The sequence below is a fragment of the Ahaetulla prasina genome, chromosome 8 (assembly GCF_028640845.1).
Source record: "Ahaetulla prasina isolate Xishuangbanna chromosome 8, ASM2864084v1, whole genome shotgun sequence".
NCBI classification, from domain to species: Eukaryota; Metazoa; Chordata; class Lepidosauria; order Squamata; family Colubridae; genus Ahaetulla; species Ahaetulla prasina.
The window spans coordinates 16541326-16555936 of record NC_080546.1 but is presented as its reverse complement, the minus strand read 5'-3'; the positions used below and the strand labels follow the sequence as shown (position 1 = coordinate 16555936).

The window sequence follows — 14611 nt, the reverse complement described above, 5'->3', positions numbered from 1 at the left end:
CTGCTTTCTGATCACCAGAGGGCGCTCACGGGATGCCTGAGAAATTCATTTAGCTCCTTTTGTTTTCTTGCCAGGGTGCCAATAACTCGCCCTTAAAAACACTGTAAACCTGGATAAATAACTTACAGATCACGATGGATTTACTGCAGGGATGAAAAGTTGAGCAATCTGTTAGGAGCCTGTAATCATGAGCATAATCTCCATGTAAATTAAACTAGCTCTTTATTTTAGGACAGCTGTGGGAAATTCACACTAGCAAAGAACGAAGGTGTCATATATAAACAAATGGAAATTCTGACACGTTTTACAAATTAGTATGTCCTTTGCAAACTATGATGGCACTGTTTATTTTTCATTGTTTAACTGAATCCTCTTAGGCTGCCTTTGCACTGCTATTTTCTCCCTTATTCTTATTGCCATGTGTATATATAGTTAATTACAGTCCCCATTGCCATAAAGATTAACCTTCAAGGTGCTACAAGGCTATACTTGTTTGTTTTATCCTGGGCAAATTGGTATTTCCAGCTGTTAGAAAGCAGATGCATTCACTCTCTAAACATACATTTTTATTATGATCCTTCATCCTGGCTTCAAACATTTATTGCCTCTGTTGCCTACTTTTGATTTGTTTTAACTTGCTACATAATTGTGGATGTGCCTTTTTTCTTTCTGCGACACATTTTTGTCAGTGACACATTTTTTGCCCTTTGCTATTTTCAAGCTTCTCTGCACATACAGGAATGCTATTTTATTTATTATGCAGAAACCATTTTTTCAATGAAAATAATAATGTCTTCAGCCTTGCATGGAGGGGTCACTGGCTTTGCCTGTTATTTCCTTGTCAGCGGTTTTGTTGCACCGCACAATTGTCCCTATTGCTGTGCTCAGCTCTTCTACGGAGCCAGACAGTTGACCAACGAAAGAAGGCAAAAGCTAGAGGAAAGCTGACTTCCTTCCCTCGCCGCGACTGCTTTCTTTAGGGTAGAAAAAGAACTGGGAATGTCTTCCCTGGCTATTGCTGGAGACGGCACAACTCGGAGTAGGATGGAAGTGTAGATGGTTGCAATTGAGGATGACATTTTGATCACAGCAAGGAAAAAAAAAAGGAAGATCCGAGAGGAAGAGAACCATGGGAGACATGAAAGTACGCTGATCTCCAATTAGTAAACATAAACGTAAACTGCTTCAATTCCTACCCTCAAAACGACGCTATAGAGCACTGCACACCAGAACAACTAGACACAAGAACAGTTTTTCCCCAAACGCCATCACTCTGCTAAACAAGTAATTCCCTCAACACTGTCAAACTATTTACTAAGTCTGCACTACTATCAATCTTCTCATTGTTCCCATCAACCATCTCCTTCCACTTATGACTGTATGACTGCAACTTTGTTGCTTGTATCCTTACCATTTATACTGATATTGTTTCCTAATTGCTTATTTGTAGCCTATGACTATCATTCAGTGTTGTATCATTAAGTGTTCAATTTGTACCCTATGACCATCATTAAGTGTTGTAAGTGTTGTACCTTGATGAAGGTATCTTTTCTTTTATGTACACTGAGAGGGTATGCACCGAGACAAATTCCTTGTGTGTCCAATCACACTTGGCCAATAAAAAATTCTATTCTATTCTATTCCATGAAAGTACTCTGATCTCCAATTAGTGTTTGGAAGCAGAGGTGGTATTCAGCCAGTTCGCAGCGGCGACTGCGGGTGGGAGGAGGGCCTGCCCACCCACCTGAACGTAATGCCGTCCTATTTAGCCACGTTTTTGAGGCTGGCCACATGTGTGGAAGGTGCGTGTGTGCGCGCAGCACGCGTGCGCAGCAAATCGGTAGTAAGAATATGTGGAACCCACCGTTGTTTGGAAGGGGCTCGGGTGTGTATGCATGTATACCCATGTCCCCATGCATATATGTGTGTTTAAAGATGCACATTACAAAGTCTACACTGGAGGGTCCTTGATGCTCTCTTGGAGTTGGTTTTTTTCTTGAAAACATTTTTATTACCTGGATAGGTAACATCATCAGTGATAGAAGGGAGTAGGGTTTGCTCTCTGTTTATACACTGAGTGCAGGCCGGATGCGTCACACAGTGGCCAGCCCACCCCTGGTTTAGCAAAGAGGAAAAAAGTCACGATACGTTACATGATGACAATATGACACCGTGAGTTTGAATCCACTGCACTAGTAGCTTGCCCCGTCAGTGTTGCTGGGAGTGGTCTTTTTTTTTTTTTTTTGTTTACATTTATATCCCGCCCTTCTCCGAAGACTCAGGGCGGCTTACAGTGTATAAGGCAATAGTCTCATTCTATTTGTATATTTTTACAAAGTCAACTTATTGCCCCCCCAACAATCTGGGTCCTCATTTTACCTACCTTATAAAGGATGGAAGGCTGAGTCAACCTTGGGCCGGGCTCGAACCTGCAGTAATTGCAGGCTACTGTGTTCTTAATAAGCCTTAATAACAGGCTTTTACCAGTGTGAGCTAAACCGGCCCCTAGGTGGATTCTTGATTAGGCTGCTGTTTATTGTTAGCTTGTTTGTCTGAGTTGGTAATTCCTTGATTGTGGCATTGTTTATGTAATGATTACTGGTCTACTCTTAATCTAGGGGGCTGACTGCTGGGAAGGAGGTATTTTGGTCTTTTTTTGTTCCCTTCTGGCTTCTTGATTGCCTCTTTGAAATGGTATATAGATATTCTTTATCTTTATGTGTCCGTTGATGACTGAAGTCTACACTGCTTGCCTTTATTGAGTTTTGCTATTTACGGGAGAGAAAAAAGCCCAGCATAAAACTGATTTGTTTTTATGTATTCAGTTGCCCTGCACAGATCTGTTAACTATATCCAGGTCAGCACAACTGCAGGGTAGTTAAGAAAGGTAAAGATTAGCAACAAGCAAGTACTTGACAGTGTCTCTTTAAGAGCCACTGCTTCTTTATAAATTATTAAATTTGAACAGGTGACTTTGAGTGGAGAAAAAGATAAACCTTGACAAACAGTACCGTAACACTTATGCCCAAGCCGTTCTCATTTTTGACCAGTTTGACTTCAAAGATATCTCCAGGTTTAAGAGGCATTTTAGAATTCACGGAGCTGAAGAAATTCACCAAGGAAGATTCCTTTATATAAGAAGACAAACAGGCAAAAAGGTTACCCTGTTAAAAATAATTTGTGATAACAATGTATTTACAAGTAGCCCATATTTAATGACCACAATTGGAACCGTAACTTGGTTGTTAAGTGAAGCGCTGACTAAGTAAAACCACAACTGCTTACAATTTTACTTTAGCTTTCCTTTGTAGTCCTGCCAAGGTCATAAATGCGAGAACTCATGGCAAAGTTATTTTTTCCATCAACTGTGAATGGTCGCTAAATGAAACAGTTGCTGAACAAGGATTACCTGTACTGAGATAACCAAGGGATTGAAATAGGAAAAAAAATCTTACATAAATAGAACACAAAGGTACATATCAAAAGAGTACTATAATCAAATATAAGCATATTTACCCCAGTGTAATTTTCATCTACATGTGATTTTAAAGGTAAGATTATTTTACACAAACTAATTTTTACAACGAAGGAATCAATATGCCAATACTTGTGCAGGTGAGGAAAACTTTGCTAAACAGTTTAGCATGCTATAATCACACAGAGTGTCAGACTCCAGAACCAAGAAAGACATTGTGGTTCTTCTAAATGATTTTTTAAAATTATTATTCCTCATCCACAGACAGAATCTTGCCAAACTAAAAACATGCTAACACTCCCATAAAGACCTATGCTCTGAGAGCTCTATCGGGAAGGAGCCATCTTTACCCTCTTTTTTTCACACAAAATATCTGAACTGAGTTGTCTCTTGCTCCTCTGGAATACACCCTCTCCTCCTGGGAATCTAGACTCAGTTCCACCACACATGGACAGATGTTCAACATAACATCATGTGGCCAGAAAGTTACCGTATTTTTCGGAGTATAAAACACACTTCCTGCCCCCCCAAAAGAGGGTGAAAATTTGGGTGCGTCTTATACACTGAATTTAGCCCCGCCCATCTGCCGGCCCCCACCCTTTGGCCTCTGCCTCCCAGCAATTTGCCTCCTTGCAGCAAACAGCAAACAGCTTGTTTCAGCTTCAGCACAGCCTGATTAGCACAAGCAGCGGATTGTCGGTTGGATCGGCCTCCCAACCATCAGCTGTTTCAGGCTGCAGGGATTGCCATTGCCTCCTCCATGCGCTCCATTTTTGGCCTCAGCTGTTTGCTGTTTGCTGCAAGGAGGCAAATTGCTGGGAGGCAGATTTTTTTTTCTTGTGCTAATCAGGCTGTGCTGAAACTGAAACAGGCTGTTTGCTGCAAGGAAGCAAATTGCTGGGAGGCAGAGGAAGATTTTTTTTTCTTGTTTTCCTTCCCAAAAAAGGTTTGTGCATCTTATAGTCCGGAGCATCTTATACTCCCAAAAATATGGTAATCAGCTGACTTACATCTGGGGGAAGGAGCAAGAAGGGCAAGTGACAAGGTGAATGCGATGACCATGATGCAATTACTGCTACTTACATACTCACATCAGATATTGAGACAAAAGTATGTAGAAGTAGGATTTGTATCATGATGTCATCACACGCATGCTGTGATAGAATTTCAGATTGTTGCAGTCACCTGCGATCTGACTAGAAAATAATTCACCTGAATTATTCAGGAAAATTGGTTAGTTAAAATTATAATCCTGCAAAAATCTAAACACCTTGAGAGGATTACAGATGAGGCATTTTTTTCTATATCACTTGTCTGCCATCTAGTTGTCTCCTGGAGTTTTGCAGGTCAAGATGGTTACCCTAAAATTGGTAGCCTTGAATTTCCTAGAGATTGTGGCTTATGGCTAGATTCACATACTGTGCTAAGCCAAAAATGGTTGGACTGGCTTTGCCATTAAGTGTATTATATGAACCCTGTCACTATGGTTTAGGGAAGGGATACACAACTTAATAATAACAGAGTTGGAAGGGACTTGGAGGTCTTCTAGTCCAACCCCCTGCCCAGGCAGGAAACCCTACACCACTTCAAACAAATGGTTATCCAACATCTTCTTAAAAATTTCCAGTGTTGGAGCATTCACAACTTCTGCAGGCAACTTCTATCAACTCAAAAGCCTTTCTAGACTTTTCATTGTAGCTCACCTAAGAAATTATGGCAAAACAATCCACTATAATTTTTAATATAATTTGTATCTGAAGTGTGGTGTGTCAACCCATCCAGAAAAAAAAACTCCTTTTGAGTTTGACCCATTTGCGAGATGGTGACTGCCAGGCAATAGAGTAATTTCCCTCCTCTTTTAATGTCCTCTGTTCTTCCCTCTTTGCTTCTCTTGAGAATTGACTTCTCATACCAGCAATCTTCTTATGTGAGTTTGCTGCTGGCAGTGAATTGGCTATTTATAGCTTTCAGTACAAGTGAAAACCACCGATTTGTGAACATAGAAATGATTACAGACAACTCAGAGAGCTGCAGCAAGTCAAGGATCAAAGAGCAAGAAGTTACATAAATAAATCTTTATGGGCCAAATTCATCACAATAAATTGGGTTATCAAATCTGCAAAAAAAATAACTCCAGACTACCTCCAGAGCTCTCATGGTAGAAATCTAATAACCCTAACAATAACTCATAAAAATGTTGTTAGTACCAAAATGTTTTCTGTCTAAATATTAACCAGGTTGGTGTAAATAAGCAAAACTCCTTCTTTCTTTCTTTCTTTCTTTCTTTCTTTCTTTCTTTCTTTCTTTCTTTCTTTCTTTCTTTCTTTCTTTCTTTCTTTCTTTCTCTCTCTCTCTCTCTTCTTGCTAAAGAAGGTCCTAGTATGCCTCCCGGCCCCAGCCCTGGCTCCATGCCCAGACAGGCTGAGGAGGAGGGGGCACCTCCCGGCCCCAGCCCTGGCTCCATGCCCAGGCGAACGGAGCAACTAGACCCCTCCCCCTCCCCCACAGCATGTGAGCCTGAGGGAGGTTTATTACCAACAGCTGCCGACTGGAGTGACCCTCGCTTCAGAAGAATTGATAGGCGGCGGCGTCAGAAGGAAGGGAGGGGCAGGCCTGGATAAGTGCTGAGTCATGGAGCCACACCCCATGGCCTATATAAAGGATCTGCTTTCTGGCAGTCTCTGAGTCAGGCAAAGTCTACCTTATCTTGCTGAAGTAACTTTCTGGTCTCCTGCCTGCCTTGAGGACTTTGCTAGGACTTTGGCAGAGCTGCAGAGGCACGCCTGATTCGGATTTCCCTGACCCGGCCGTCAGCGGAGGAGTGGGACACGACAGGTACATCACGTGACGCCACAAGTTTGACACCCCTGGGTTAGAGGATAAGGCACACAACTGAAACGAACGTTACCTTTTTCAATGCCGTTTGCTCCTGGCTGCTGGAATAAGTGGCTTCATCCATGTCGGAATCCCCTCGGTCAGAATAGTCAGGGGTATCTGCCGTGCCAGTCAGTTTGGTTTTGATCAGGTTGGTCTCTGAAGAAGATCCATTCCTCTCGCTGCCTTTGGGAGGGCCCAGGAGAGGATTACTGCAACGTTGCAAATCCTGTTGGTCATTCATATGGTGGCCACAGCTGTGGTTAGTTTGGCCCTGGGACAGGCTAGCACTCTCCGTCCTGGAGTCTTGGGAGCTGAGACTTCCACCCCACTTGCTCGAGCAAATGCCGGATAAACTTCCACAGTTGGGTCTCCAGTGACTCACTGGCCAGTTCTGCTCCTCCGAAGACGACTCGGCCTCATGGTCTGCCATCAAGGAAGACTTTTTAAAATATCCCTTTCTTTGGAGACTGGAGGTTCCTAAGGGTAAATGGAAGCACCCGTAATAAATTTATCACCTTTAAAGACCCAGATGTGACAAAGATCAGTATTTCTTAACGTCAGCAGCTTTTAAGATGGGTGGACTTTGACTCCTAGAATTCCTCCCCCAGCCAATACATTGGTTTCCTTCTCTACATCTTCTTATTTTAGGACAGTGATGGCTAACCTTTTTGCCATTGTGTGCCAGGAGGGGGGGGGTCACACGCGTGCGTGCCCACACCCATAATTCTATGCGCCCCGTCCCCACTCATGTGTGCATGACCTCCCCCCACCCCAGTGCTGGCACGTGATGGCCCGGTAGGCCTGTTTTTCTCTCTCACCTGAAATGTTCTGGAGGCTGGGGACAGCAAAAAAGTCACTTCCTGTCCAACCAGAAGTTGGTAAATGGGCCATTTCGGGCCTCCGGGGTGGGGGGGAAAGGCAGTTTTTGCCCTCCCCAGACTCATAGAGAGGCTCTGGAGCCAGGTGAGAGAGAAAAACGGGCCTTTCCCACCACCACCCAGTCCCTCTGGTGGGTCCAGAGGGCCCGAAAATCAGCTGGCCAGCGCGCACATGCACACCAGAGCTGAACTTATGTGCCCACTGATATGGCTATGCGTGCCACCTATGACACACATGCCATAGGTTCGCCATCACGGTTCTAGAATTTATTATTTCCTGGAATTGTTAACCAAAGCTCTCTGTTTTAGTCTAACTAAGCTGGGGATCTATGGCTATTAGTAATAGAAGATCCTAATCATGACTTGGTTTGGTTTAAGTGGTATTCTCACTTACAAATACTGCATTTATTTAATGATTGCTGCGAAAAAGACATAAACTATATTAGGCTATATTATGGTTATTTATTTTATTTATTTTTGTTTTATTATCAAATTTATTGGCTGCCCATCTTATACTGGGTAACTCAAAGACTACCTGAAAGGTAGGTGCTATGTTCCTGCACTACTTTTTCTAAGCTAAAGCTCTGCACAGTGTCAATAGTGGCTTATTTAAGCACTCTTGTAAGAGAAAAGCGTCTGGAAAAAGCAAAATATTGAAGAGAACAGAAAGAATTGCAGGTTCTATATATGAATTGTTAACCTGGGAAAAAAGTTTTATTTCAGGAAATACCTTTAACTGATCCATCCTTAGGTTGAGAAACGACAAGGGTCACATTTTCTGGAGCATGCTCAATAATTTCTAAAGCTGCAGGATGGCTGACCCCTTCCAAACTCACATTGTTTACTGAAATCAGACGATCTCCTACGTAGATGGATTGAATTGGAAATTAACAATCCAGAATAGATGTTTCTAAAATGTACTATCCTCTACTGATATTTCCAAAGTTTACCATTCATTGCATTGTGCAAGGAAACATTCTTCCAAGCATAAATGTTATTAAACCAGAGCAGCAAAATCTATCTATCTACTTTTTATGTCCCCCATCTCCCCTATAAGGCAACTCTGGGTGACAAGTTATAAAACAAAAAGAAAAATAATTAAAATATTAAACCTATGCAGATTTTATCCTTCTGTCTTGATTTTAAAAGAAGAACCAAAGGGTGTAATCAATTCCCACCTGGTTTTAATGATCCCTGCAAATCAGCTGGTCCTCCAGGAATGACTGAATGGATAAAAATTCCAAGATCAAGTTTTCCAGTCTTCTCCCCACCAGTTATCTCAAACCCTGTTAAAAATAACTTTTTGGTTATTCATAGCAATACTTTCCAAACCAATTGCTTACTTATTTATTACTGGTGATTTGCCAGGATATTTTTCTGGGTAAAACATTGCCCTCAAATACCTTAAGACTAAAATGGATCACAGTTGAATTGTCCTAGCAGGGAATTCTCGTATGAGTGGCCAATATTGATCTCTAGTTGCCTCCCCCAATGTAGAACTCTTACCCAGAGACCACCCTGTTTCCCCGAAAATAAGACATCCCCTGAAAATAAGCCTAATTGGGCTTATGAGCATATGTGCTAAAATAAGCCTCCCCCTGAAAATAAACCCTCCCCGAAAATATTTAACCGCAAAGCTGGAAATCAGATAAGATGGCAAAGGAGCCCCATCTTGCTCCATGCGCCCTAAAATAAGACCTCCCTGAAAATAAGGCCAAGAGCTTATTTCGGGGTTCAAAAAATATAAGACAGGTCTTATTTTGGGGAAAACATGGTACATAGTCCACACTTGGGCCAAGAATTTTAGAAAGATGCATGAAGAGCCCGCATTGGGGAATGTCTAGACTGAAACATCTGGATTCTAATTTTATTGGCTCCAGATTGCTGTGTTTGTTACATATTAGCTCTTTGTACAACACAAAGCTGTGGAAACCACCAACACCAAATATAATTAGAACCACTATCAGGTGGTATCTAAGAATAATTTAGGACTTGTTTGGATAATGATTGAAAGAACAGAGGAAACTATCTGAGACATAACCTTTCTATGTAGTACTGGACTGGACTGTTCAAGAATTGCTTATACCAGCTATTCGACATGTTTATTGAAGTTTTTGATCATTAAATTAAAGGCTGAATAGAAATTCCAATTGCAAAATTTATTTAAGATCTTTGTGTTGGGTACAAGCCAATCACCACTGCTTTACTGTTCAAAATATAACAGGAACAGCCACCCTAATCCAGATTATTTTTAGAGCATAATTCTCAATATCCTTTATCAGATTTCAGATGCCAGAGATTATAGAAATTATAATTCACAACAGTAGGAAGGAGCTCCGATTGGGGAAAATTGGAATAATACAATTTTCAAATTTCTCAATGAAAAGAACAAAAATCATAATTTGATGACTAGACTACTGCAACATGCTCTTGTCTTGAAGTTAACTTGGAACACATGGAAACATCAACCCCAGAAGAAGAAAAAGGGGCTATTGGGGGGCAAGACCCTAAAGGGTTAAAGAGGAAAGAAATATCACCTGTGTTGGTTGAACAGAAGAAAAGTCGTGAGGATACAGCAGGAGAAGAAGCAGATAAGAGTCTTGGAAAATGCGAAGCCGAATGCGGGAGAGAGCCATCACTTTCTTTTTTCTTGAGTGACGAATTTAAATAGACAGCCCGAAAGAAGTGACCCAGACATTGGCACGTCCCCTCTCCCCCATTCTCTTTATAGAGGCGAACCCGACGAGGATGTGGGGGAAGAAGATTGTTTGTTTTCTATTGTTTGTTTTGTTTTTTGTCTTTTTCTGTTTTTTTTATTGTTTTCTTTATGCTAAATGTTGGTTATATGAGAGTTTAATGTTGGGTTTTGGGCACAGAAAGGAAGAGGCAGGGATAGGATTGAAAAATTTACAGTTTAAATGGGAGTCATAAAAATAATGTCATGGAATGTGAAGGGTACAGGGAATCAGATTAAAAGAAGAAGATTGGAATTTAAGATTAAAAGAGATTTACCAGATATTTTATTTTTACAAGAAACCCATCAGAAATCTGAAGATTCAAATAGAATGTATATAAAAGGTATGCAAATATATGAAAAAGCATTTGGAACTTCAAAAGCCAGAGGAGTTGCAACATTGATCTCAGATAGGGTGTATTTTGAAAAACATCAGGTAATTTTGGATGAGGATGGAAGATATGTAATAATTGTTGGAAATCTTAATGAGGAAAAAGTGACACTTGTTAATTTATATTTACCGAATGAAAAACAAAGATAATTTCTTGAAAAATAACAAAATTTTGGAGAATGAAAGTGTAGGAAAGTAATTGTGGCTGGGGATTTTAATTAATCAGAGATAAAATAGATAGTACTAATCCCAACCGCTGTGGAGGAGCAAATAAAATGGGGATTTTAAATACGTGGATGCTTCAAAACAGCGTGGTGGATGTGTGGAGAGAGGTTAAGGGAATTGAAAGAGGATTTACTTTTTTCTCTAAGATATATAATACATATTCTAGAATTGATTATATTTTTCTTTCTAAAGATTTGTTGAATAATGTGGATAAGGTAGATGTGGGAATATTTAAAGATTCTGATCATGCAGAAGTTATGGTGGATTTAGATTTTAATTTTGAGAAAAAAAGCTATTGGAGATATGAGGAGAAACTGTATAAAAATGAAAAGGATAAAAAATGGATACTTAAAAAATTGGAGGAAAGTTGGAGATTAAATGATAATGGGGAGGTTAAATTTGAAATTGTTTGGGATGCGATGAAAGCGGTGTTTAGAGGGGAGAGTATTAAATTATCAAGTAGGAAATATAAAATTATAAAATTAAAATGGAAAGAGATAAAAATCAGATTAAAGAATTGGAAAATCAATTTTGCTTACTAAAGAAAAAAATTCTTCAGGAGCTTAATATGTTAAGAAATAAAATGATAGAAGAGGATACAGAGTTGGTAAAAGAAATTTGAGATATTTAAATAGGAATTTTTTTGAATTTAGTAATAGAAATTCTAAATTATTGGCAAAGATGGCGAAAAATAAAAGAGAGAAGAGAGAAATTGGAGCTTTGATAGATGATAGAGGTATAAGATGTTATAAAAAATTAGAGAAATGTGAAGTGGTTAGAAATTTTTTTCAGAATCTATATTCAAAGAAACCAGTTAATCGGGGAAAATTGCAAAGTTATTTAGAAAAATATGTGGTGAAAATTGATCAAACATATAAGGAATTGATGGAAGAAGATATAACACAAGATGAGATTAATGGAGTTATACAAAAAATAAAATTAGGGAAAGCTCCAGGTGAGGATGGATTACCTGTTGAGTTTTATAAAGAATTTAAAGAATTAATAATACCAAGATTGCAAAAATTATTTAATGGAATATTACATGGTGGAGAAGTACCTTCGTCATGGAATAGAACGGTGATATCCCTAATTCCTAAGCCAGATAAAGATTTAGAAAGGATTGAGTCCTATCGGCCCATTTCTTTAATTAATCAGGATGCAAAGATATTTACTGCTATTATAAGTAATAGATTAAATAGATTTATAGATAGATATATAAGTTACAATCAAGTAGGTTTTGTGAAGGGTAGATACATGAGTGATATCGTTAGAAGAGTATTAAATATTATAGATGTAGCTGAACATAACGGTGATAAAATTGGTATAGTATCATTGGATATTTTTAAAGCTTTTGATTCCGTACAATGGGAAACTATTAAAGTAATTGTGGAGGCTTTAGGCTTTGGTAATAAGTTTATACATGTTATTTCAAAATTGTATCAAAAAAGCAGTGCAAGAGTGAAGGTGAATGGAATATTAACTGAAGAGATAAAATTAGAAGCAGGTACGAGACAAGGATGTCCCTTGTCCCCAACATTATTTTTATTGGCTATGGAAATATTGACAAAATGATAGAAAAGATGAAGAATTAGAAGGATATAAGGGTATAAGATAAATTTGTATCGGATGATACTTTAATTATTTTGAAAAAATATAGAGAAAGACCTGAAAAAGATATATAAGCATTTGAAAGAATTTGAGGAAATGACAGGTCTGAAAGTAAATTGGTCAAAATCAGAATTATTGATGGATAGTAATGGTAATGAGCGCGAGAATATGCAAGAGCAATTTGGGATAAGGATTAAAAATACATTGAAATATTTGGGCATAGTGCTCTCACTCAAGGTTAAAGAATTGAAAAAACTTAATTATGATGTGGTGATGAATGAAATTGAGAAGATAGATAAATATAAAATGTTAAAGTTGTCTTGGTTTGGTAGAATTGCAATATGTAAGATGATGTTGCTGCCCAAGTTTAACTTTTTATTCGAGATGCTACCATTAAATTTGACAGAGAAAGATATTGAAGGATATCAGAAAAAATTGGACAAATTTTGCAATGGTGGGAAAAGACCTAGATTAGTGAAGAAAATGTGGTATCAAAATCAAAAGGAAGGTGGATTAGGAATCCCCAAATTATTTAATTATTACTGTGCATATGGTATCCGGATAGTGGTAAAAATACTTAAAGGTGAAGATAACTATTGGAGAGACTTAGAGTTAAGGGATATAGAGAAATTTGGATCAAGGTGGTTTTTAGATAAAGCAAACTTAAAATGTGTAATTAGAAGTTATTGGTTAAAGGATTAAGTAAAATGTGGAATAAATTTGTTAAAATTTTAATTCGGATATAATCTTTTGGGGAGACAACTGGAATTTGGCCAATTAAAAATAATATCAAAAAAGTAGTGCAAGAGTGAAGGTGAATGGAATATTAACTGAAGAGATAAAATTAGAAGCAGGTACGAGACAAGGATGTCCCTTGTCCCCAACATTATTTTTATTGGCTATGGAAATCTTGACAAAAATGATAGAAAAAGATGAAGAATTAGAAGGATATAAGGGGTATAAGATAAATTTGTATGCGGATGATACTTTAATTATTTTGAAAAATGTAGAGAAAGACCTGAAAAAGATATATAAGCATTTGAAAGAATTTGAGGAAATGACAGGTCTGAAAGTAAATTGGTCAAAGTCAGAATTATTGATGGATAGTAATGGTAATGAGTGTGAGAATATGCAAGAGCAATTTGGGATAAGGATTAAAATACATTGAAATATTTGGGTATAGTGCTTTCACTGAAGGTTAAAGAATTGAAAAAACTTAATTATGATGTGGTGATTAATGAAATTGAGAAGAAGATAGATAAATATAAAATGTTAAAGTTGTCTTGGTTTGGTAGAATTGCAATGTGTAAGATGATGTTGCTGCCCAAGTTTAACTTTTTATTCGAGATGCTACCGCTAAATTTGACAGAGAAGGATATTGAAGGATATCAGAAAAATTGGACAAATTTTGCAATGGTGGAAAAGACCTAGATTAGTGAAGAAAATGTGGTATCAAAATCAAAAGGAAGGTGGATTAGGAATCCCCAAATTATTTAATTATTACTGTGCATATGGTATCCGGATAGTGGTAAAAATACTTAAAGGTGAAGATAACTATTGGAGAGACTTAGAGTTAAGGGATATAGAGAAATTTGGATCAAGGTGGTTTTTAGATAAAGCAAATTTAAAATGTGTAATTAGAAGTTATTGGTTAAAGGATTAAGTAAAATGTGGAATAAATTTGTTAAAATTTTAATTCCGGATATAATCTTTTTGGGGGAGACAACTGGAATTTGGCCAATTAAAAATAATATAAAACGTAATGAAGTGATTAAAGAGGAAAATATAGAAATTATTAGAGATTGAATAAAAGTTATGGAAAATGAAAGGAGGAATAAAGAAATTATTGAAAAATTAGGGTTAAGTTGGTTTGAAAAAATACAGATAGAAAATGGACAAAAAATTAAGGAAAATTATTCGATAAATAGATGTGAAACTGAATTTGAATATTTAGTATCTCGGATTATGAAAGATGAAATTGGGCTAAAGGGACTCGTTAGTAGGGTTTATAAGATTATAAACTCTGATGAAAAATTACAAAGAGTGATGAGGACAAATTGGGAAAAAGATCTTAATATTGAAATACCAGAGTCAGATTGGAATGTGAATTGGAATAGTAGAATTATGAGAACCTTATCTATAAGGATTAAAGAGCATAATTATAAAGTTGTTTGGAAATGGTATTTGACTCCAGTAAGATTGTCACAAATGGATAAAAAAATTAGTAAAAAATGTTGGAGATGTGAGATGGAATTGGGGACTTATGAACATATGTGGTATAAATGTGATAAGGTTAAAAGTTTTGGCAACAATTGAGAAAATGATATTTGAAATGATGGGGAAAGTAATAACATTGAGAGTGGAAACTATATTATTGTTGGTAATTAAGGAAATAGAATTAACAAAATATGAAAAAGAATTGA

General features: G+C 37.8%; 1 protein-coding gene across 8 annotated transcripts in view; it reads right to left on the bottom strand.

Annotated features, from left to right (window-relative positions):
* Window positions 1–14611, bottom strand: part of PTPN13 (protein tyrosine phosphatase non-receptor type 13) — a 199086-nt gene that overhangs the window by 53017 nt on the left and 131458 nt on the right. For all 8 annotated transcript variants that reach the window (XM_058192077.1, XM_058192069.1, XM_058192073.1 and 5 more), the window contains exons 21-24: window positions 8409–8516; window positions 7961–8092; window positions 6384–6829; window positions 3012–3128 (exon numbers count right to left, since the gene is read on the bottom strand). In XM_058192077.1, the coding sequence (XP_058048060.1) occupies window positions 3012–3128; window positions 6384–6829; window positions 7961–8092; window positions 8409–8516 (803 nt within the window). The remainder of the gene's footprint in view (window positions 1–3011; window positions 3129–6383; window positions 6830–7960; window positions 8093–8408; window positions 8517–14611) is intronic.